The 26,299-nt window shown below is 47.2% G+C and overlaps 1 protein-coding gene across 1 annotated transcript in view; it reads right to left on the bottom strand.

The window, feature by feature from the left end:
• Positions 1 to 25,612, bottom strand: part of LOC119396024 (monocarboxylate transporter 10) — a 238,850-nt gene extending 213,238 nt beyond the window's left edge. The window contains exon 1 of the mRNA XM_049416872.1: positions 25,020 to 25,612. Coding sequence (XP_049272829.1) covers positions 25,020 to 25,197 — 178 coding nt within the window. The 5' untranslated portion in view covers positions 25,198 to 25,612. The remainder of the gene's footprint in view (positions 1 to 25,019) is intronic.
• Between the last annotated feature and the right edge of the window lie 687 nt (positions 25,613 to 26,299).

Here is a 26,299-nt window from a genome sequence, read left to right as displayed (position 1 = left end):
TAACCTGCTCCCAAAAAAACGTTCTCGTTTACTTTATTTTTTGACTGTCATCGTCATTTCTACTATTTAGATATGTACATTTTATTTGAGTTTACTCTTATGTCACGGCGATGTTGAGGACAAAGGTAAAATAATGTGGGCGTGCCTGGAGTATGCAGTAACAAAATTTCTGCTTACGTATGCAGAAACGAAAATTCTAAGCAAAATAGCGACAATGAATTGACAAGGAAACATCCTAAAGATGTTAGGAAGGTGATTTGAGAAACATAATACCAAGTACTCTGTTTTTCTCATGAGCGTCTCCACGAGCCGTTTTATGCAACTTTCCATAGGCAGCGAATTTTCTGTTCTGGCCTTAACATCTAAGTTCACGATGGTCATACTCAACTGTCATTGCTTTTAAAGGTGCCGCCTGTATCATGTTTATTCATTGTGTTTCTCGTAACTGGAACCAAATATCTACAAAGAAGTGCTTAGCCTAAACTGAATAAAAATAACGACATGGTTTGTCGTCTTGTGGCGTACGTTAGGTATTATTATATTGGGCTTAACTTCTTAATAACTAAGAACAATTATGCACATTTTTAATATTCCCTTGAGAGCGATGTGCGCTTCGCAAGGTTGTAGATGGTATTTGGAAACGACTGATCCGATTTTTTGTAGCAACGTACATGCCGCGTAGTGAGATTTTTCAAGTGTTTAAAGAAAGCCCGCGAAATATTACCACGTGATGGCCCTCATGCGCTACCGCTCTGCAGCGCTCTCAAACGTGCTTCGGGCGAAACAAGCAGCGTCAGGACCATGGCGAAATGATCGGGCGCGGCTCTACCATCGGCTTCACAGTGTGTCAAGATTTCTAACGGATGCACCTGGCAAGAGAACGCCATCGTCTATGAGATGCGTAGGCTGAAGGTCCGCGCAACTGTTCTTTCGCTCGAAGCACGGTTGAGAGCGCTGCAGTACGGTAGCCCATAAGCGCATGCTGTCTCGTGGATTTATTTCATATTTCGCGGGCTTCCTTTAAAAGACGGGAAAAATCACGCAGAATGCACCAACGTTTATGCAACTTGTTTGGAATGTACATCGCCAGAAAAAAAATGAATCGCTCGTTTTGGAATGATCTCTGCGACGTGACGAAACGCATTTGGCCCTAAAGTGAATATTTAATATGTTGCATAATCGACCTTAGTTAATTAACCAGTTAAGCGCAACATAAAAACTACCATAACGAGCGCCACATGATGGCAAGCCATATAACGTTGGTCTCATTCAGTCGTTCCAACCATTTCTTTGTGTGTTTCTAGTTACGTGAAACGCCCTGTGTACTTGTTCACTGATTCCTTATACGGACACCTTTTGCTGTTTGACTTAGATATATTCGTTTTCCCTTTTTATGGCGCCTTAAAGTTTTTTTTACTGTTACAAATCAGCAGGTAGTCTGAAATATTATTGCCAATAGTGTGACTAAGTGCTATCTTGCGACGCTTTGTGCCACTACGATACGTCTGAGACTCTTTTTGGCAGCACAAGATCTCTCAGAGAAGAAACCTTTCATGTTAGTGAATATGATTCTAACGAACGCTGTAGGCCAGGAGATAAGTCAAATATGAAAAATTATTCCAGTTTTATATCCTCAATACAAACACGATGTGTCCCTAAAAATGTCGCTACCACCGTGATTGCAACTTTACCCCTTTCGGGTGATCCGGTATTGCGAAAAAGGTAATACGCTTACAAACAAGGTAAGATGGCAGAGCGATACTTGGGCCATCGTGCTTAGGCTTCTTACTGAAAATTTTGTAATTGGATGGCGATTCGCTAGGTCGTCCGCAAACAGAGCAGCGACTCCCATCAATTACAAAAGTGTCAAGCAAGAACCACTGAAAGCGCAGAGTACAAAGAGCTGTCATGTTAAGCAGCCAAACAAATCCGAATAGGTTGTTTGGGAATTAAACTAATATACTTTGAACAAGAAAGACAGAACTTTTGCGATACAAACATATATTTCCTTAAAGTTAATCATAGTCGATCGCGGTTAAGAAAGTTTCAAGCAAACAGTTTTGTAGATTGACGTTGGCTGCTTCATTATATAGATGTATACTAGCAGCAAATTTTCGAATGTATCGAAGTATCTTAAGATACAATTGGTAAGTATCGTATCGGATACAATATTTCTGAAAGTATTTTGTATCTGTATCTCAAATACTTCTTGCCCTAGTATCTTGTATTGTATCGCGATACCATTTCAAAGTATCTTTGCCCAGCCCTGATTGCATCGACAATTATGAATTCGAAAAAGCTGTTTATGCATATAACGTGCAGATGCGACGTGCCCAGTTATTTACATGCCGAATGCAAAGAGACAGGATGCAGATGCTTGGTCCTTCTTGGCACAGTTTAGCGTCAAATAAACATGATCGCAAAAGATAATCTAAATCAGCCGTAAATCGCAAGCTGCGACAGTGAAGTTGCACATATTCCACTTGCTAATTAATGAGACGTTGTAAAAGTAGCAATGCAGATATTAATTATTGCGATACAATTCAATAAAGGAAACCGAACACGGGCATCAAGACAACTAGAACAAGTATTAGCGCAGTATTCTGAAAATGTTATTATTGTTTTGCGTACTTTTAAACATGTCGGCTAATATTTCTAGTTTTTGTTGCTTGCTCATACCCGCCACGATGGTCTAGTGGTTATGGTGCTCGACTGGTGACCCGAAGGCCGCGGGATCGAATCCCGGCCGTGGCGGCCGCATCTAGCTTTGATGGAGGTGAAAATGCTTGAGGCACGTGTACTTAGATTTAGGCGCACGTTAAAGAACCTCAGGTGGTCGAAATTTCCGGAGCCCTCCACTACGGCGTCCCTCATAATCATATCGTGGTTTTGGGACGTTAAACTCGAACAATTATTATAATGATTAGTTGCTTGCTCATTCGTACGAACGGTACGAACTGAGATCCAAGTTGCCAGCTATTGTCAGGAAAGATTTTTCCATAGCCTTGCATCCAAAATCTTGTAAATGTAAAATATAATAATGAGGTGGCATAAGTGTAGTTTAGCACTCTTGGTGAAGTCGGTCGGGACTCATCAGGCCAAATAAATGGCACGCAGGGCGGAACAACAGCTTCAGACACGAGTCACGTCATCAGTATCGTCTACTTGGGCTGTTTTCGCACATGCGAACAATTTCTTCAACATGATTGATATGGTTTATCAATTGTGCTCAGTCGACATCTGTCGAAAATGATAAATGCGGTGCTCGCACCTTGCCAACTCTCCGTATTATCATACTAAAGCGCGTGCCAGGTTAGGGGAGACGACGAACGGAAGAACACGCGTGCATTGCACCGGCGTGAAGTCACGAACCCGAAGCGCAGCTGAAAAGTGTGCCAATAGATTTGTCGGAGCTGAAGGCACGCGGCAATGCAATTAGCCTTTCGGTCTTGCAATTACGCGGTAACATGCATGGTCGTGCATCCGAGACGAAGGGCGTGCGGTGGGGTTCACGAAGTGTGAACGCCTGGGAAGTAAACCGGATTTTTTTATCCCCCGCAAGGATCTTCGGTGTGTTTGTTTCTATAACTATAGCGAGCTCTAGCAGTGCAGCGTTCTTTGCCTCCGAACACAGCTTGAATTGCTGCGTTAGGCCACATCTTGAGTATGACCGTATGACATATCAAATGCTTAAATTGTTTACATGGGTCAATTCACAGTGGCATTACAGATGCCTTCGTTTGAATAGGGATTGTACGTAAGAAGGGTACGCGCTGCTCATTGAGTGTATCTCGCGTGGAGGCACGTCGACTGTATATCCTGAATTAAGGGCACCAATAGGGGAGCCGCCCGTCATCGCTACCCAAGGAGGACAGTACGACTGCATGCATGAACGCATGTGAACACTCCATGCGCGCGCCATTAAACGCAGAGGAGCAGCTACGTATTATACACCCCTTTGCCCTTATGCTTCCTTTATTTTACAGCGAAAGCTGTTATGAGATCATTTCACCGGCCGTTTTTGGCGCCGTAGTTGTACGCCGCTGCCGCCGCCGCCGCCGGTGTCCGTAACCAGTATCGCTCGAAATAAGAAAAAAAAACGAAATAAGAAAAAAATTCCAGGATGGAACGAGGTTCGAACCTGGGCCCTCTGCGTGGGAGCCCAGTATTCAACCTCTGAGCCATGCCGGTACTTGAAACTGCTTTGCAAAAAGGTCCTATACAGGCTTCATGTAGGGAAGGAACCACATTAGCATATGCAATATACCGTGGTAGGAGAGTAAAATAAGCACCAAGCGTCGCACAACGCGAATTCTGTAACCAGGCGTCACACAATGCGAATTGCGCAACGAGTGGGTTGTTGAATGCTTCCAACCCATTACAAAGGGCTCTGCCATAATTCTTCATCGTCATCAGGCACAACATCAACAAAATGCGCATAATGCCTGCATGCGTTTAGCAGGTACCAACGCTCTCCGTAGAATGACGAAAAATGGCACAGTGCCTGCTGCCCTACTTCTCAAAAATTACAATGATTTATAGCGTAGTGGGTTCCTCGCAAGCGCACTTGTATTGGTTGCCAAGCAAGCCCATAAGCGCATGATCCACTTCCTCGGGATCTCAGTAAAATTCGTCGCCTCCCGACCCACCTCTCTCCCACGTCAACGTATGTTATACAGCATGACGGGAGAGGGAAATAGCGACCGGGCATCACCCAATGCAAATTACGTAACTGCTGGGCCGTTTAAAGATTCCAACCCATTACAAAGGGCTGAGCCATAATTCTTCATTGTCATCAGTCGCCGCGTCAACAAAGTGCACATAATGCCTTACAGACGTGCAGCTGGTGGCTCTCTTCTCCGCAGAAGGACGAATAATGGCTTAGTAGGTGCTTCCCTACTTCACAAAAAGTGTGATTTATGGCGTAGTGGGTACATTTCTAGTGTCCTTGTATTGTAGCCCCAAGCGGGCTCTAGAAACGCCGCTCTTCCAGCTTTTCGCTGTGACTGTGCTGCGGTTTCAGCGCAGGCCTGGCGTTTTTTAACTTTCGCTCAGAGATGGCTGTCAAGGGGATGGCAGTTCAGTGGTGTGCAGGCGAGCACCCTTCTATGTTCTTCGTCTCAAGTCATTCAGTAGCTGCAAGCGCTCTTAGAGAGAGAGAGAGAGAGAGAGAGAGAGCGAACCTAATAGAAGGCAGAGAGGTCGGCCTGAGCTTGTGCGCTCTGGCTTGCTACTCTGCACAAGGAAAAAGGGGAAGAGGGAAAAAGTGTGATGAAGATGATGATGGGGACAGGAAGATGTGATGCGTATGTACAATAACCACGTAACACAGTGGTCTTCTAAAAGTCTATTGTCAAGTCCAGTACTCTTGAGAAGATCTATAAATGTCCTTGTAGCAGTCGTTGATGCTGTCTGGTCGGGCATTGCGGACAATAGGTGAGTTTCACTTAAAGTTTTCACACCGATGCCGGACAACGTTGAAGCCAGCGTCTTCCGTTGGGACACGTTCAGAGGGCTGTCGCACAGTAGATGGGTTAAAGTCTCATCTACTTGAAAGCGCTCTTGACGTTGTACTAAATGTATGTGTCTCTGATGTTTTTGAGGAGTGTGGGATCTACGTAAACTTCTTAAATACTGACAGCTACAGCAATGGTGCGCGCGCTAAGCGTCTTCGGGCTCTTCTCTCTTTCTCAACATATATCCACCTACCTCTTTTCCCAGCGCAGGGTAGTCAGCAGTACAGAGCTATGTCTAGTTAACCTCGCTGTCGTTCTACACGTCATGTTTTTTTTTTCTTTTTTTAGAGGCAGCATGATAGCACTCCTAACGATATATCCTCGTGAATAGACCGAAGCGAATTTGCAAATATACGTTCGGTGAGAAAAATGAAATATATAAATAAAAATTGATAGGCACAGCGGTGTAGAAGTTCCTCGCGGAGCAGGCTACTTACCATACGTGGGTAAATTGGTCTGCTTTATTCATGCGAAGTTTAGTTTTGAAAGGTCACTGTATTGCTTGAGTGGCGCAGGCCAGTGAAGAAAACAGTGCCGCTCCAAGGGAAGAAAAATGTTTGCTATAGGGTCGACATTGAACTGGAAGCAACGATGAAGATAGGAACATATATTCGTCTTGAGCGGCGTACGATGTATAATTTTGGTGTTGCGAGGCCGCAGTTCAAGGCATCTCACCACCACCCTGAGAAGCTGATGAAGAGGTTTATTGTTGTTTTCATTATCGGCATAAATGTTATTGTTGAAGAGTTGAATTATTGTGATCATTTCGCCGCTCGCTGTATACTGAAGTCGCCACAGGTCGAAATTTATCATAGTTATGCGTTGCTCATGTTCATTTTTTTTTTCATAAGGACGTGCTCGACGACAATGAGTTATCGCGGCCGAAATTGTCAGGAATAGCCTAGTTGAAGTTTTATGACGAGGATAAAACGCTTACATAATGGCACATTACGTTCAAAGAGTGCATCGGCTTAAAACGCCTTTTTTTTTTCTCCGCGAGCACGATCTGCACGAATGCTGAAGAATAAGTGTTTCCCGAGGTGACTAGACGCTTCAATTTCCTAAAATTATCCTCCTGCATGGGTACTGTTTTTATCCAAAGCACGCCCGTTCCCTCATTCGTGACCACATAATTCAAAAGAGATCACGCGGGTTAGAGCGCGACTATGTGCCACTTATGTATTTTAAGAAGTTCCTTGCAAGATGCTCTTTGTTTCGACTCACTCACTCACTCACTCACTCACTCACTCACTCACTCACTCACTCACTCACTCACTCACTCACTCACTCACTCACTCACTCACTCACTCACTCACTCACTCACTCACTCACTCACTCACTCACTCACTCACTCACTCACTCACTCACTCACTCACTCGCTCGCTCGCTCGCTCAGCTCGCTCACTCACTCACTCACTCACTCACTCACTCACTCACTCACTCACTCACTCACTCACTCACTCACTCACTCACTCACTCACTCACTCACTTAACCATTGCTGCATTCATGCAACCGCATTGAAGCCCCTCGCGCAGAATCACAGCCATTATTGTGCCCATTAATTATTGCCCTTTTTGTGCATGATACACTTTCCTTGCATGTAGCGGTTTAGCAACGCAGCAGATATCTTAGACGAATTTGGAGCAATGTATTTCGAAGAATCACGCAGACGTCTGCACTATTTTTCTTTGTGTCTAGACGGATTTTCAAGCGGCCTCCTCGATCCATTTTCCTAGACGAAGTTTCGTAACTCCACGATGGCAGTGGGGATGGCGTCTTGTAAGAAGGCTGGGAAAATTACGACGTAATGCACGCGTGATGAGGCTAGCGGGGAAGAAGGCCTGACCCGCGTATGCTATAGTTAAATGGCGCAGCTGGCTCGGTGCGAGCCACGACGGGGCGTTATAGTGATATAGGAGTCGCATCGTGTCGCTTGGGTAACATCCGTAAACGCCGGGAGGAAACATGGCCGGGGCGTGCTAACGAGCGATCGCTCTTCTTAAGTGCTGCGAGAACGAGGCTGTCGGTTGCACGAGGGTGCAAAAAAGCAAGATAAACCATGGTTGTAAAGTAAAGGCGCTAACATGGACACTGTGTCGAGAAGACGACTGAGAACGAGAAAAAGAAGGACATGAAGTGGTGTCGTGCGGTTGGCTACCCTGTTCTGGCAGAGGTAGAAAACGCTAAGGGAGAAGAAAGCAGTAAAATAAGGCCGCCTACCCCCCCCCCCTTCCCCTTGAAACTATAACACTATTAAAGTGTAGACTGCGTAGCAGCCTTTTCTTTTTGCTTGATGTCCAATGTGTGGCTGTGTCTGCTCCCAGTACATGTGTTAATTAGCTTAACTAGAGGTAATAATAATAATAATAATTTCTGGCGTTTTACGTGCGGAAACCCCGGTATGACAATGAGGCACGCTGTAGCGGAGGGCTCCGGAAATTTCAACCACCCGCAGCAGTTTGACTTGCACCTAAATCTGCTGACCTGAAGGTCGTGGGATCGAATCCCGACCGGCGCGGTCGCATTTCGCCTCCACCGAAATGCGACCGCGCCGGTCGGGATTCGATCCCGTGACCTTCAGGTCAGCAATCAAGCACCAGAACCAGGGTGCCGCGGCGGTGGCGATTAAGATAGCCTTATTAAGGTGACAGCGTTAAATAGCTTGTTTCGCAGAAATTGCAGAGTTGGCGGCGTCGGCGGTGGCCTCTTTGGTTGTGAGCGAAAAAGCAGCGTTGGCCGTGAGTGAAAATTCCCCGTAGATGCAAATAAAGATAGGAGCCGCAGGCCGTTTTCACTTTGGGTTTCCTTGCGGTTTAGGAAAGTTTAGGTCTCCACCGAGATGCGAAGGCAGGCTAGCGATTGGGAAGGTGATAGTGTGTGTGTGTGTGTGTGTGTGTGTGTGTGTGTGTGTGTGTGTGTGTGTGTGTGTGTGTGTGTGTGTGTGTGTGTGTGTGTGTGTGTGTGTGTGTGTGTGTGTGTGTGTGTGTGTGTGTGTGTGTGTGTGTGTGTTTGTGCGTGTGTGCGCGCGCGCGCGCATAACAAGGGTCCCCCAGTTTTGTAAGAAAGTATAAGCTGTAAGCGAGCAGCACAAGTGTGCCTAGTGACGGATCATTAATTCAGTGTGAGTATAGGTTGCACTATCCTCCGTGCTTCACTAACACTAATAGTATCAGTGCTCAAACAAGCTTCTGTGCACGTGACGGCCTGATACCGGACTTCGCTACAATGTTTCGTCAAAGAGGCTGCTAGTCGTCTAGCTGGCTTACGCTATGCAAGACAGATATAGCCTCAGTGCGGTGAGCGTAACCAACTGTGATCGCGCGTCTCTGCCGTGTACTTGTTTAGTTTCTTCTCATCTTTCCACCTCCGCTGAGAAATCTTCCAGCATAGCGTAGCAAACCGGGTGCTAATTCTGCCCTGCTTAACTCCCTGCTTTTATCTTCTTTCCTTACCTCGAGGGAAATGCCTGATATGGACCAGATTATCTTACTCTCGAACCCGCGTTTAGAGCAAGTACGCGTAATCAATTGACCCTAGTTATCACCAGCACGCTCGGTCTGCACAGGGGCTGCGGATTCGATTATGTCACAGCTGATGGCGAGCGAAAGCATGCGATAACGACAAGCAGGGCGTTATCGTGGCCTTTCATTCCACCTGACCCGCAGCCCCCGTACAAAGATGGCTGCCCCCATACAAGCGATGGAAATTCTGGTCTGCAGTGAGAGCTGGCAGTCACAACTCTTACTTCCGCCAATGACCGAGTATTTTACCAGTTTTCCACTCAGTGAAGGCGGCTGGCGTTTGATTATGTTATCTAATTCATCCCTAACATTAATACAACGCGATTTAGCGCAAGGAACTTGCACGCTAACGTCTATTTATCAAACGATCACGATTGACAGAGAGATAGCGAAAACACTTGCGCCTTCGACCTCAGTTAGACAAATCTCCGTCAGTCTGATCTAGTTTAGATGTTTACTGCATGCCTGTGAAGATAACGTTGTGCTCAGTTGTGCACCAGTAATCAAAACACACACACACGCACACGCACACACGCACGCACGCGCGCACCCGCACACACGCGACACACACACACACACACACACACACACACACACACACACACACACACACACACACACACACACACACACACACATACACACACACACACACACACACACATACCTAGAAAACAGATTGCCACCTCGAATTAGGTTTAGGTGTTGTGTACGTGGCATGATATGATGCCCAGGAGATGCTGCTCCCCTCTCCAACACTCACATGAACGCCATTACTCATATTATCGCCGCATTAGCATTTTATTACAGCGACCCGTAATCATCCACACTTCATCATCCGCCCTACAGCTACCCACGACTTTAGGTGTTTAGTGCTGCATTCGCTCTGCAAGGAAGAATGAAAGCGTGAGGCGAGGATCCGGATGGCGTGATTCACCGAACGACGTCTGGTGGCGCCTACGGTGCCACTGCCACCTTGCGGGCGTTTGCGGTGACGAGCGATCGCGTTAAACTGGACCTACAGTGCATACGACGCGATTGAGAACACCACAGTGGACCCAAAAGAGGGCACATTACAAGGAAGCAAGGCGAGGTAAGGTCGGTATTTAGCGCGTGGACTCGATGCACCTTAAACATTTTAACTCTCACGAACGCATGGAGGCTGCTCGGCCTTATGCCATTTCAGTTACCTTCACTTTTAATAATGAGTTATACCGAATAGTTGATGTAGCGGAAATCGAGCTTTCTTGTTTTGTTTGGCGTTTTTGTAAGAGGTATCTCATCTCTGTTTTGGTTGTCACAACTTTCAGTTCACGCTAACAACTTTGGCATCTCCGCTAAAAACTGTTCTTCAGTAGAAACAGCGGCCCAAGGACATTATACCTGTTCTTAAGCTTTGTTCTTACTCAAGTGCTGAACCAACTAGCCCTACGCGTACGCTTCTCCAAGCGCTGCTCATATAACTAATGTACCACGCGCTAAAGACAGCCTGCAGTACTTGGGTTATTCCTAACCCTGAAGTGCTGCGACAGACGACGCGAAACTTACATGAAATAAGTTTTAGAAGCTATTGCTGTCAAATTGTCGTGCGAGATATATCCGTGCCTACGGGGGAGCCTTAAGTGACAAGCAGTTTCGCAATATGGGTTCTTTCAACGCAGGTTTAGTTTGAACTCGCTCTCTATTGCGTAAAATAATATTTACATTCATGAGTTAGGCTGGTGGCTATGGGAAAAATAAGCTTCCTTAATGGTGCAAGGAAATTGAGAATGTATAGCCATGACTGTATTTTATTCTCCGAAGCACCTGGCACTTAGCGCTGTCAAAATGTTCTCATTACCGATTTCCTTTGAATACTCCACCACCAACTTGTCCGCAGGCGAAGTGAATTGCAGCATTGCTGCAGTTCCGTGCAAAAAACGTCTCCTCTGTGCTGTTGCTGTTTAATAAAGGAGTGATGAACCACCCCTCGTGCTTGGTGAGAAAACAGATCCTGCGGAAAGCAGGCACTCCTACTAGCAGCTCATCCAAATCTTACAGTCATGCGCGGCAAGTAGAGTTTACAGGTGGAGCCCGAAGTTGCGATTTTATCAGGCGCTGACGCGCACTGACGTAAAGGCCTGACCACACGTACGCATTGCAGCGCGTCAGCGCGTGGCGTGCAGACTCGGCGTCTTGAGCTGAGCGCCCTCAGCTTCGTGTAGCCGCGCACCCTCTCCTTCCATAGGGAGATGGCGCGGCGCCGCGTCTGCACGCCACGCGCTGCAGGTCGCGCTGCAACGCGTACGTGTGGTCAGGCCTTAACTTCTTTCCTTCGTGCTATTCCTCCCTGTGTAGGTTCTGGCGCGCTCGTCGGGAGAAGAAAGAATGCGCTTAAAGCATGCGACAAATTCTTGGGCTAGTCACCTAAGAAGGGGGGCGGAAAATCTGCCTCATACATTGACCCTCCCCTAGTCACCTAAGAGAGGGGTGCGCAAAATCTGCCTCGTACATTGACTCCCATAGTCACCTAAGAGGGGGGGGGGGGGGCGCAAAATCTGCCTCGTACATTGACTTAGTAGCAGGTGGGGGGGGGGGGGGGCGCTGCGATGAACCTTCGCCCCCACTGATGGGGAACCCTATGCACGCCTATGATGGTAATCTCCTGCTTAGTAGCTTGAAGAGCAGGGCTAGTCAAAGGACGGCGACCTTAGCTGATCAGAAGACACCGAAGTTCGTTACTGTGCTTATAGAATTTAAAGAATTCACCACAACCGTTCATTTAAGCTAGCTACACAAAACGATAGCACACACCAAAAGCGCCACACACCGGCCCCGCGGCTTCGCGCAACTAAAATTCAACTTTGAAAGCCATTAGTACAGATCATGGGATGTTAAAAAAGAAAAAAAGGTGGGGTGGCGAAGCCCTGCGAAGCCTGGTCATAAAAACCCGTGGTTGAGGGATTTTTATGAGTATTGGTGCATGTGCGAATTACATGTTCCATTGGTTGCCAATGTACGTGAATGAACCAGATATTCAGTATTCAAATAGAAAAGAAACTAGAGGAAGAAAACGGTTTCCCACGGTGACTTAAAGCGATGTACAAGCACTGTCGGGTGTTCGTGAGCACCGCAAACAGCATCATGCAGCTGGCGTTCACAGGCCGTTCTGCGCGTATGCTATGTATGTGCAAGTGTTCGTTGAAGTAAATTGCGGTATTCTGTTTTCGGTCATTGTCACACTATACCGTGACATGGAAATTCCGCAATTTCGAAGCGTGCCGGTAAGCGTGACGTTAAGCGTGACTCCGGGGATGTGAAAGACACCCACACCTCAGAATGCTCTCGATCACGCGCCCAAATTAACGACCGCGAAGTCAGCACGTGCGACTTGTTCTTCTCTTCCCTTTCGGTTATACGTTGGGAGGAGCAGAAGCCGCATACGGAAAGAAGGATCACTGTGCAAGGCGAAGGTTTTATAAAGAAGAAAAGAGTCCGCAGAAGAAGGAGCGAGAGACGGACAGGTCGCAGCGGCCCGGGCAGATTTACGGGCCGATAGTTTCAGCGGAAACGTACCGCGCCATTAATCAGCCGCCAGCGAAACCCAATTATAACCGTAATTGCGACTACGTGGCCCGCCGCGAGCCCGCGTGTCCAAATAAGCACGCGGCCGCCTCTAAGTGAGTACGGATAGGCGAGGGGAAAGAGAGGGGCACGCAGGCCGTAGGGTGCAAAAGGAGACCGGCTCTATATGTCCGCGCGGCGGCGCCCCGATAGTCGTCATCACCATCACAAGTGTTCCTCGACGCCGGTGACCCAAGAAGGCGCGTCCTCGGCCTGGCGTGATGACCGGAAGGCGTGCGAGCCGCCCTTTTTCTAGGTGTTCGCGGCAAACACCCGATATGAGGGGGGGGGGGGGCATGCCATTTCATCGCGTTGCCTCGAGGCTCGTTGCGAGGTGTAGGATGCGATGACACGGCTGGGAACAAACAGAACCGTCGTTTCACAGTGAGATTTCCGCTCTGCTGATGATCTGCCGGGGGCTGAATGGCTGCCGGCTGCGGTGCGCTGATTGCGTGCCGACTGGCGTGAAAGTAACAGAGGCGGATTGAAGAGTCTGCCTAAGGCATCTGTATAGTTCGAAGGCTGAATCTCTTGCCCGGTGTTCGTTGTATACTTATTCATCGTCATGCCAGTGCGAAATACAGTTCGGCGATGTTATAGTTGTTTTTCTTTCATGTGCAGCACGCCGGATGTTCCAAGCTACGATAGTTGACAGGATCGCGTGAAGAGGGTTCGTTCACAATACGCTCGCGTCCTGCAAAACGCTTAGCCTTGTAACGTAGACGTTCTTGGTCCACTCGGCGCTTCTTTCCCTCAAGATCTCTTCTGCAGAGATGCAGGCTGTGCTCCCGTTTTGTTGAAGTATTCTAACGCGTTGCAGATGAAACCTACGCGGTTGCTGGAGTTGCCTATTTCTTTTATTTATTTAATTTCTGCTTATGTATTGCCAAAATGTTCAGGCCTTGGTTCATGGTTAGGCAACTTCACAAGAAGTCGAATGCAACGACAGAATTTTCGCGTCATTTGTGGAGGCTAAATCATCGCAGAGACTAGCAAATTCAGCAAACTGAAGGACACGTGCAACCGAAGGTGTGCTATGTCGCACAGGTAGCGGCTTAGCGGGTAATCAGTTTTATTTCTGCTCTTCAGGATAAAAGGTGGCAACAGCCAGTACCTTCGAAGACGCCTATTGGGCCATGACAGTGCGCATCGCTAGTGCACAAATCAAAAGGAATTGTACTGTTGTTCCTCAAGTAGGCAGGTATCTGCGTCAGCGCCTTCGTTCACACCTTCAAGTGCGCGCGCTACGAGTACCCTTGCTCTCTTGTTAGTAGCAGGAGCGCCGAGCGACACTCTTCTTTCTCTTCCAAGCATATCCGGTCGAGGGGCTTACTTCCGGTTTTAAGAATATTCATGTCCTCTAAAAATATACGTGGGTGGCTCTGCAGGTCCAATATTAACGTTCTGTTGGATAAATGCCAACAGTGAGACAGTGAGCACTGGCGCAAAGCTCCTCCCTAATGTGACGAGCAGTCATTGATTGCTATCGCCAGGCGGTAGCAAAAGGGTAACCGTTATCATCGTTGCCTGCCTTCGACCCATTGTCAGATTAAACGCCGCGCGCAACTGCCGTGGCTTTGCAAACTTTGCGACGGGATACCTCGGGGTACAGACATGCTAGAACAAATATTCAAAGTTGAATTGTGTAGGAACGCGCCTGCCTCCAACTTTTGAATACAAACATGCCCGCTTGCTGCACTCATTAAAAAGTTAATTATTCAATCTTGGTTAATTGGGCCGCTAACAGCAATAATTATTATCTCACTTTGTGTCCCCCTGGATACATAACTTATCTGGAAATGTGGTTTTCACGTTCTTCCCAGTGCTTAATTTTAACAAAAGCATAAAGGTTAACTTTGAACACCCGGTATGTTCAATATAAGTATGTATGCTGACTAATTTTTCTGCTGCCATGTGAGGACCTTCAGGTACTTTCAAGCTGTATAGCGCAACTTTTCGCCTGAAGGACCTCGAACTATTTCGTTGGAAAATAAAAACATATCTGATTCTGAACTACGACACGCGGGCGCCATGAGGCAAAAACGACTTTAGAGGGGGTAATAGCAAACCCACAGTTTTAACAAGTGAACAGGACTGAAGACCCAAATGTTGCTCTAAGAACACAGCCCTGTCGTCGTACACGACAGCAGTACAGCGGAAGTGTCACTCATCCTGGCTATAATATCAGCGGCGAAAATGGTCCCGTCACGCTGGGCGTGTACAAGGGACCGATGCACGCGTTTAGCGCTTGTCGTACATCCACGCGCAGTAAGATATACGACAACTTGGAAAGTCTTACGACATCGACGTCACGAAGCCAAGCCACGGAAGCATCCCGCGAGCTATCGTCGCGCGGAGTCCTCGTCATCCGTCAGCGCTCACCGAGGACGCGTCACGCTCTGCCCTCAATTAGTACGCGGCCAAGCCGGTAGTTTTCGGTACCAATAAGAAGCGACGGTAAATGACCACTCAGCAACGTGAGATTATAGGCGGTGGACCTCCGCTGTGACGCTGGCGAACGATTTAATAGCCGGAGCACTTTGGCCTCCGAGGAGCAGCTGACGGTAGCACAGCAAGTTCAGAATGTCCCCTTGCGAGCACCCTATCTCGTTCACGCCCTATAAATGCGGAATTTTGTCCGCTGATGTGGAAGTCTCAAATACACGGGGATTCAACAGTCAAAAGGTAAATGAATGCAAAGAAAAAGGTTCAGGGAATATTATTGCTCTTTGCGTGTATGTGTATACTTCGAACGATGCGCTAATGCTGTGTCCCTAAGAGGTTTGAATGATGTTCTTATTTCAAGAACTTCGCGTGGATGGTTTTGTGTGGGTGTACGAGGAACTGCAGTTATATGTAAGTATGGAGGAACAGGAAATGTTTGAAAGGTGCGTGATGCCAGGCTCCCGTGTACGCTCGGAAGCGCAACCTCCTTTGACGCTGCCCCCTCCTTTCTCTAGGAGCCCACGTTGACTTTGATTCTTTGTAAGTATAGGCCCAACATGATTACCGAATGATTCAACGTTCGACAACCATGTATGTTCCCGGTAGCTCGCTGTGAAGCCATCGACTGCTGCTTATCGGCCCTCGCCACCCACTCTATCCTGTCCTTTTATTCAGGCATCAGCCTAATAATAAAAGATTGTTGAATCACAAGTACAATGTGACAGTGCGAATTTCAGACCATCTGGGGGTTCTGGCCATCCACTGCCGAGATTATGAATGCTCGTCTCAATTGAGTAACACGAGCTTGCTGCGCAGTTCTAGTGACAAAATGACGCGAGAGATCATAGAGACCCAGAAAATCGTGAACCTAAGAGGCAGCTGCGTCAGTACCCCTTCTGTGGCCATTTTAGATAACGTTATAGTCGGATACAACTTCCCCACCCAAACAACCGAAGCGCGGCAGCTCATCGCCTTCGTGACTAAAGAAATAGTCCCACGCATGCACTCTCCGAAGGCCGGGTCACCAGCCGTGCGGCTCATGACGTCAGTCTCGAGTTCGCGCCCATTGGTGCAGACTTGTGTGCATTCGTCTTTGAGGAGGAAAGGCCGCGGACTTCTAAAGTTTTATCCGACCATAGCTTTCCTGTTGGGGACTGGATAATCATGGTTTCCTCTCGTTGACTGCTTCGAATGTGTATCTGCAAGACTTGTGCATTGTGTTGCGAATTTTTTATATATGCTGTATATTTAACGCGGCGCACGAAAAATAAAAACTCTAGTTGTGGCCTCAATCAATTAACGTTATCATATATATCCACAGAATATGCCAATTCTGTGCATGTTTTTACTGACGGGTCTGTGTTACCCACTGCGTCAACAGCAGCATTCGTTATACCAAGTTTGAAACCCAGTGAACGCTTCCGTCTGGACCACCTAACAACATCAACGGCGGCAGAGATTGTAGCCATCCGCGAGGTAATTCGTTACATATCGACGCAACCTCCTCACCAATGGACTATATTTTGTGACTGTAAACCAGCACTCCAAGTGATAGATTCAGCACTTAAACGAGGGCCTTATTACATACTTGCTGACGAAGTGGCCGAATTACACGATGTCGCCCTGAAAACTGGCCATCGTATCATTTGTCAGTGGGTTCCAGGGCACTGCGGTCTACAGGGCAATGAGCAAGCCGATGCGGAGGCAAAGATGGCCCATGGTAACGCCAGAGTACTACCTAACCCCTTTTTCCGACCGGATACTAACACCGTAGTGTACACACTCCTGAGTGAGACTATAGCAGCATATTGGTCTTTACCAAGCCATCGTCACCGCCGGCTTCACGAACTTGACCCAAATATGAGTGTTAGAATCCCACCAACCATGAAAAGCTTATTTCACCGACTACGACTAGGTGTGGCATTCACTCGCCGTTACCTACACCTTATCGGCCGTGTCGACAGTCCCAATTGCGAGATATGCGACACTCCTGAGACTATCGAACACCTCCTGTGCGTCTGCCCACGATACCTCACGCAAAGAAATTCAATGGAGGCCGTGTTGTTGTCATCGAAGCAACAAGTTTCAGAAAAAGTTCTGTTGGGACCACCACCATGTCATCAGCGCGATATTCTGAAAGCGCTGAACATGTTTTTGCGCGATACAGAGCTCGACGAGAGACTGTAAATAGTTTTTGGACATTGAAGGACTTACTTCGTCGCCACTTTTCTCCATCATCATCATCCGCATCTTCTCTCCACTCTCTATACTACCACTCTCAACTTTCCTAATGCTGAGTAGCAGGCCAGAACATTGATTCAGGCCGACCTCTCAGCTTTTCTGCCATAATAAATCTTTTCTCTCTTCTAGTTGTCAACGCCTGCGCCCTGTGTTCCTTCTGTCCGTCCTCGTAAAGTGTGCGCTGTTTTTGCCTTGTTATGATCAACAAACTAGCTCGAGATGTGTTATAGCAGGATACCTAGCACAAAAAGACGGTCGATATCTGACAGCCTTGTGTATCATACTAACAAACGCTAATCTTTGAACCAGCGTAATGCGAAACCAGATTAACTGAAAGAAAAGCAGGACACACTGGGAACAGGAAAGAGTGAGAAGACACCAGAGCGCAATGCAGTCACCTGGGACAGATTGGCTATTGCACACAATGAATGATTCGGAGAACAGAATCACAATTTCGGTAAAGGTAAACATGGATTTTTTGCATTGCACTTTGACAAGTGCGCGTGTCAGTCACTTTTCAGTGATGCAGAAATACTGAGCGTACATAAATCTGAACGCGTGCGGGAATTAAGAGAAGCTAGGAGGAGGAGGTGAAGAAAAACGGAAAGACAGGGAGGTTAGCCAGTTCTCAGATCGGCTGGCTACCCTGTGCTGGGGAAAGGGGAAGAGGGAGTGAAAGATGATAGAAAAGAGATTTTACAAAAAGAAGAAGAATAAGAGAAAGAAGAAGAAGAAGAAAAAAGAACAAAAATACGATAAACGACACTGCTTAAAGTCTGTCTATGAGACTAGTTGTGCGCAAAAAGCGCAACAACGCTTTCAAAGCTTTCCGTGCTGAGGACGGTTTTGGCCAGTGTCCTAAGATGTTTTCCTCCGACAGTGGACAGAAGCTAAATACTCCATAGATTAGACGATGAGTGTTTGAGCTCTACAGCTGTTTCTTTATCTGATTAAGAACTGGGATTTCTTCAATAAAACTTTCTGTTGGGCGAGCTGATGGTGAATAACATACGCTCGCCCTGGAAGCTGTCATCTACTTCTTAAGATCTATTTCCTTCCTTCTGTTGCGCTAAAAAAAAAGTCGTATGTGAGCTGTCTTCGCTGTTGATAAACTGTTGGGCTGCTTACATGCGCAAGTGAAGGTTGCCATGAACGGATGTATATAGTTCGTCCTTACCCAGTAGAGTGGTAAATTCAGCGCTGTGACGTTTGTTACATTTACATTCTTCCCTGTTCTCTGTGTGTATATGCCTTTATTTCTGCAATACTTCAGCCAAAAAGCCCAAACCTGTACTGCCCAGCTTGTCGGCAACGCTTAAAATGTCCCCCTTGTAAAATTCTGAAACCGATACATCAAAATTCTACAATCCACTCGACATGTGGTCATCGTTACACAACACGGTGTTGCTTCGTTGTCAACATTGAAGAAGATGTTTCGCAAATGCACCTATTGTAGCCAGAGAATGAAAGCGAACACCGAACCCCGCGGCTAAAACGCCCGATCACTCAATCCCTGCTTCCAATGACCGCCAGCGCTCAACGTCTTATTCAGCGACAGGCAACGCAGCGGTATCCGAAACAATGCGCTCACTGTTACCGAAATGCTATCAGTAAAGAGTACACGTTATGAATGGCGTTCTAAGCAGGCGAAGCGAAAAAAGAATAAATCGATAACTTGACTGCCTAGACGCCTTCGGTGCATAGGGTATATTTGAAGATAAAAAAAGGGAGCAACAAACCAGAGCACTCCATTAGCTGGCGTCATCCTTCAGCTGCGGTTTTTTTGTCCGTTGCCCTCACGTCATCTTAGATTAAACCTCGTAACGCTTGATCCTCCGAACGGAAGGAGATGAGTGCCGCCTATGAAGGAAATGACGCCCTTACGCAATCACGTTCAGGATACGGTTAAAAACTGGGCAATTTGATAGAAACAAAGCGCCCTCATAAGACTCTGTCATGTAGCAATATAAAGGACTAACAAATGCTTCCTGGCAACAGCAGCAGCTTGCCATTTTTTTTTTGCTTCTTCGTCTTTATCACGCGACCTTTCTGTACGTTCTCAGGCTCATCACTCGCTTCACTAAGTATGCAGGTCTTCTGCCTCCCCCCGCCCCCTTCGTCTTCATTTTTCTTATGTTATTTTCAGTCTTCATCCATCACTTCCTTCTTTTTTTTTCTTCTTTAGGGCGGACAGCTCCCCTGACATTCTGCGGAAGATGCGGCCGGAGCTGGCGAGATAGCAGCGCTCGGAGTGGACAGCATTGACGGGGGCGCCTATGGGGCCTCCCACGTTGGCCTCATACGTCGCTCTAAGGTAACAGTTCCGTATTACGCCAAGAGAATGTTTGCTGGCATCTTGGGAAGACATACCTTAGAAATAAGAGTACAGAAAGAAGCCCAATAGGCCCTGCATCATTTCTGAGACGGGTATCTACGCTTCAGACATATTTGAGGCTTCGGTACGGCATCGCAATACCGGATCTACTCGTGTATGTTATGCATGATTTAGTTTATCAGTGGCGCGATGATAAAGATGTCAGAGCCCTTCCAAGACTGCGAAGAAGGAAGCCAGCAAGACTGACTATCGTGGGTCTGGTATAGCAAATATTGCTATGTTGAAATTATATATTTTCATTATTGCCTATATTGAGCGAACAAAGAGACGCACACGCAAAGATCCCGGTGTTTCTCTTGCGCATGACGCATATTAATATGTCATCAACGGCAGTCTCAAATTCAGGTCCTGTAGCGCATAAGCACCGCTGTTTCGAAAGTAGAAAGGTGGCATGGCGTTCGTTTGCTATGCAAGTAGTCTTGTCCTTGAGGCAAAACTGTTCACGTGATTCTGCCATGTCGGCGAAATCATACACATTTATGTTTACTTTTACGCCGTGTCCATTTTCTCGGCGCAAGAACGCTGGATAGTCGAGTTAATCGGTTCGCGAAAAATTGTTGTTCTAAGCGTGTTTTGTCCGCGGAAGCGATCCGCCAGATCCTAGTCATATATAGTCCTCGCTGTAAAAATTGTGTTCCTTAGCGCGATAGCATTAAATTGCCTTGTAACCATAGGCGTGCGCACGGGGAGGGCAAGGGAGGCTGCCGACCCCCCCCCCCTTAGTCACCTAAGAGGGGGGGGGGCGCAAACTTGCCCCTCTCCCCCTCTTACTGAACCCCCTAGTCACCTAAGCAGGGAGGGGGGGGTCGCAAAATCTGCCTCGTACATTGATTAGAAGGGGGGGGGGTGCGCTGTGACGAACCTTCTACCCCCCCCCCCCCCCTGATGGGGAGCCCTGCGCACGCCTATGCTTGTAACTGAAGGTAACTTGATGCTCGGCTTCAGAAGATCGTGCTGCTGCGTCTTGGGTGTTGTCGCGTGCGCGAAACTATGCAGTTTCACCTCTTTAATATGAGCGATCTGTTGGAAATTATATTTGGATCAGTCTGATAGGTTGACATGGTTCGTTTGTCATGATGACACAATGACGTGCACACTCACACAGTAACTGGCGACATATCGCGTTTAACAACATCGTTAAAGTATGTACTCCTACTTCACTTTGCAGTGTTACTTTATGTGACACCCTTGCGTCTTCCTTTATACGACTACGTTTTAAGTAACAAACCTAACAATATATACTTCACACAGACGCAGCACTATCTGTCGGGGCACAGTAAATATGATGCTCCGCAAGGCCCATTGCGGGCGGTGGCTGGAGGCGGCAAAAAAGAAATACCATCCCGTTATATTAAACCATGAATATCGTGCAAGAAGCCACCTGAAAGAAGCTACAGGAAGTAAACCAGGCGCCCATCCATGACACCAAGGAGCGAAGCGCGCTTCAGTAAACTGTGGATAGGTGGTGCGCCTGTGGGATCACATTTTTTACGGCCACACGTACGCATTGCATAGGAATGATGAATGTTTTGAAGATCATAATAATATGCCGGCGGGAACGAAGTGTGCATTACATGGTCGACTTGAGGGATAATATGCCGATACAAAGGTGGAATGAGGCCATATCGTAGGCCAACGAAGAAGCAATGCTCTGCAATCTGCACGATGCGCACCCCTCACGCAGATAATTTGCTCGTCTCTTTCTATAATGTACGTTAATGCGCGCAAGTACATGGGATGGTCGTTTAACCAGGACGTCGCAGTCCGTAATCGTACAGTCTTTTGCTACTCCGCGTTGAATATCCGCTGTATTTCTGTTAAGGAATGGTGTGTTTGAAACAAAACAGTTTACACAGTTCATTGTCAGCGACGGGAAAGCAACGTGGCCGCACGCGTTAGAGTCGGCTGGATTAGAACGAGCATATGTAGCGTTCTTTTTCTTGATTCAGTAACCAGCCGGTGGTATCTATACTCGGATATCTGCCCCAGAGAAAGGAATACCAATGGAAAGAGAGAAAGGGATGGGGAGAAGTAAGGAAGAACAAAATAATAAGATAATGTACGATATCAAAGATGAAATTAAAGTACCTGTTGAACAAAGGAAGAAGAAAAATATCCTAAAACTGAAAGGAGGAGAAGTTACGACGGAATGAGGCAGGAAACAAGAGAAAGAATGAAGAAAAAGAAAAAGGAAATAAGTGAATAAGGAATGGAAGTACAAAAGAATGGGTGGGAATAAGAAAATAAGCAAGAAAATACGAAAGTATGGAAGGAGAAAACACGAAGCTCCGCGTTTGTCCATTAGTGTTCAGTTTGTTTTGCGCTGTATGCTACAACAACAACAACAACAACAAAAAGAATCAGGGGGGTGAGCGGTGAAGGGGGTGTACATAAGAATGAGAGGATTACATACAGGATAAAAGTATCCAAGAAGATCCAAGAGTGAAGTGAACAAATCATCAAGGGGAAAGATAAAAAAAAAGAACGAAACTGCGCAAGGAAGGAGAAGGAAATGACATAAAATAAGCCGTAGAGCTTCCTAAATAACAAATTCCATGCTCATGCTCAGAAAGAAAGAGAGAGAGAATTCTGTTGAAGAGGCCGCTCAGCTATGCTCTGCAACGGGATCCGCGTTTACATTAACCCGACACAACCGCCTTCGCGCCTCCCCTGTAGAATGAATAATGAGAGCGCGCTATTGTTTACAGTTAGCGCATCAAACATAACAAAATGTGGCATCCGTGCACGTCATGCATGTTGAAAGCGCTGGTTTGTTTACATCGCGCTTAGCGCGGCAATGTCTTTTTCCTGTTAGTTGTTTTTTCCCGCATTGGTTTCACGTGTACAGCGTGTTTATGCTGCGTGGGCTTATACAGATTACGTATAAGTTTCCTCCATGGCGATGATGCGCTTGTTATGAAGCGCTGCATAATGAAACAGTGTTTCTTTTTTTTTTCGTAGCTGGAAATCGGATTGCGTGAGGAGCGAAACGCTACGACCATTTCGTGCAATGAACGAAACACGCGAACCGTCTGCATGATTAAATCGCTATGAGTTTGATGCTTACACTAGGTGATCCAACATTTCATTTCACTTTTATACGTAAATATATGCCAAGTGACTATTATATGTAAGCACATATATGAAGTTTATGTTATAGAACACCATAACGTATAGGCAGGAGGAAAAATTATTAAAACGTTTTGGCTCCTGCAAGAACACAGCCATGTTCACAGGCACACGGTGGATCCTGTAGGATCCTGTATGCAACATGGTATACTGTGGCAACTATAAGAAATTCAGGAGCAGTGTTTTTAGTATCCCGAGCACCGAGAGACAATCTTAGCTATCTTCCAGACCAACCTGTCTAGCGCCGGTGGTAGTTGTCTGAAAACCCTGATGAAAATAGAAACGCATATAAAAATGGATGGAATGGGGTAAGGTAATGGTTTTATATAATAGAGTGCACATTAAGGTATGTCACAAGTTAAAATTGGAGTCATGTAATTAGTAAAAATTCGTGTAAACATCAATTACATCTCTGAAACCCATCGAATGGGGTCGTTGCGGAACCTGACGGATCAGATCTCAGCCACGCTCTTCTGTCTACGTGGCTTCGGCAGCGAGAGAAACACGAACGCCGAAAACCTATATAAAAAGGATGGAACCGGTGCGAGTGGCGCTCCCAGACCCCTAAATCTTGCATTAGAGCCGCTTTCGGTTTTATTATTTACTTGTCTTACAAATCTTTGTTTATTACTTCGCTGAACTTCTGGATCTAATTACTTATAAACGCGCAAATGGTCTTTCTCGTTCTTTTACTAGTCCCGTTCCCTTTCTAGCACTTTACGCAATCATGGCTGCAAATTCGAAGCAGTATCTCGGTGCGCAACTAGTAGACTTCCCTTTGATAACCGTCATACGCGCGGCGTCCATCACCATAAAGAGTGGCTGCGCGCCGTTTCGCTTGTAAAATTCCCTGCAAACCGGATCACTTTGTTTATGGCAGCCCCGTTTATGGACCCCGGAGAACTACGTCGTAAAGATTGGTTCTTCGTGATTATGTGTGTCAACAGGTACACACGCACCCTCAGTCTGATGACCCGAAACGCTGCGTCCAGTTAGGTATAGAAAAATCTTACGCCTTTCTTTTTCCCTTAAGGACGTCGAGGACGTAGTGGCGGCTAAGTATATATGCGATGAAAATATAAGCCGGCAGTTAATCGCTAAGGAGGCAAGTTTACTGCTGACTTCCAGGTGGGGTCCTCCGGTGCAATGACCGGCATCCGGATAAAGCCGAGCTCAGGCGGTAGTGCTCAAACCCCGGAAGAACGCAGAACTATAGGGATGTAAAGGAGATGCAAGAAGCTCGTATACATGGTGGGCGTTATATCACTTACACTCGTTTCTCGCTTGAAACAATACAAAAAGAGGACAAACTAAACGCAAAAGAAGCCGGTGATGACGAAGTAGAAGTATTAGTTGAATTTTATGGTACGTTGGTGCTCGTTTTAGATTCCAGTTCTCTTGGTTGAGCTACTGCAGGATGAGGAGTGCACAAAAAATTATAGGCTGCAAGCCGTCACCTGACGCCATCATCGACGGAGAGTGGGACGGGACAGGGGTTAATCCCCTCTTCCCCCCGCCTCGCCCGGACTTTTAATAAAGTTTATTCACTCACTCACTGGAAAGGGAGCTTCGACTAGCGTTTACGACGTGCTGCGACATTGTACACAGAAGGTAAATTGACGCATGAATTCTATCACAGAGCGCTGAAGTAGTCATTTAACTCACACAGCCGAAGTAGTCCTTTAACTGTGATCAGAACTTTGTAGTCTTCCGGAGACATGATTTTCAGGTTGCATCCTGTGATACATGTGCATATGTGTAGTTCCTGCAATTCGTCTTTTCTGACGGCACTTGTAGCCACGAGCGGTAAGCACAATTACCCCATTACGAAACAAATAACAACATGGAGGAAACGTGACAATCAGGGGCGTAGCCAGAAATTTTTTTCGGGGGGGGAGTTCAACCATACCTTATGTATGTTCGTGCGTGCGTTTGTATGTGCGCGTGAATATATACGAAAGCAAAGCTGAAAATTTTCGGGGGGGGGGGGGTTGTCTGAACCGCCCCAACCCCCCCCCCCTGGCTACGCCCCTGGTGACAATCATTCGTTGGGGGTAGCAGTTCAGCATCAGTCGCACGATTTGCGATAAGGGACAAAGCTCAGTAGTGCCTCGCACACTTTACAAACGCGCTTCTATACATATAGCACAAGACTCGACGTAATTTACCTGAAGGCATTGGAGACGTGCCGTAGCGTCGGGTAATACGTCCGATCAGCAGACCGCAGCCGCCCTGCAGTCCTCCCAGAAGGAACTGTACCAGGAACGCGCACAGACATATCCACCAGCCCCAGCCACCCTCGGGGTAATAGTGCTGAGTAATAGTTGCGATCACACGCTCGTCCATGGCGAGCGAGACGGCGGTCTGCTGGCGACCCGTCGGCACCGGACATCGCTCGTCGCCCGCTTGAGTCCACACCTGGCCGTTCGGCCCAACGAGCACCGAGACGCTGCGGGCGCGACGAAGCCTGGGAGTCCTCGACGACGCTTCGCCGCGGCGTCCTCTGTGGTAGGGACACGACAGACGGTGTCCGTCGGGACAGAGCGAATCGTCGACCTTCTCTTCGTTCTCTTCTATGGACAACCTCGCTGACACCGGAGGCACTACGAGAGACTTGGAGCGCGTCTTCTCACTGAGTGGCGGCAGGCTGCAGAAGTGCCGGCGGTCGTGGTGTGGAGACAAGAAGTCCGGCGAAGATGTCAGGATGCTACGATCAGTGGATCCGGCGCTGCTGTTGCGGCACAGTTCCTCTCTGATGACGTCAATGGCCGCCGCCATTACGGCTTTGTGTATTCGTCACGAACGTGTCTTTTACAATCCTGAGGGACAGGCATGACGGAAAAAGCTCGCTTTATTGCTGAAAATATTGACGTTTGCGTGTGACTGAGGCTTGCACTTAGCTCCACTAGCGTTGATGAATAAAGTACACTAGGTTTAAAGGCAACCGTACAGGTGCTCCTCAGTATTACTTTAATCAGTCATCATGGCAAGTCTGTAGAGCAAGAGCTGCGAATAAGCATCAACGATTTAACGATTGGGCAAATCTACGAATCTTTTTCAGAAAAATGACCTTATTTGGACACGAGCCCTCACTGCGGAATATTCGGGCGATTCATAGTTCGCTGTGTCAAATTATGCAAACCTTCAAGCAACTGCTTACGTCAGTTCGATTGCACAGAGCTGACGATAATCTTATGGCGCAAGGGCATATTTTACGCGGCCAGGAAACGCTCACTTCGTTACTCTAAGATATAAAAGGTCGACATTGTCGGTCATAATTCTGAAATACATAGGTGCTCTGCGAAGCGCAGATGGACGGATGAAAGCATAAACAGATATGATGTCTTTCTGAACAACTTGCATGAAGAAGACGACTTTGGAGGATAGTGGCCCCGGTGGGTCGATCTTTGAGTAGAACCTTGCGTGAAGTTCGAGTTGCTATCAAAGC

The sequence above is a fragment of the Rhipicephalus sanguineus genome, chromosome 6, assembly GCF_013339695.2.
Source record: "Rhipicephalus sanguineus isolate Rsan-2018 chromosome 6, BIME_Rsan_1.4, whole genome shotgun sequence".
In the NCBI taxonomy this organism is placed as follows: domain Eukaryota; kingdom Metazoa; phylum Arthropoda; class Arachnida; order Ixodida; family Ixodidae; genus Rhipicephalus; species Rhipicephalus sanguineus.
This window is presented reverse-complemented; position numbering and strand designations above follow the sequence as displayed.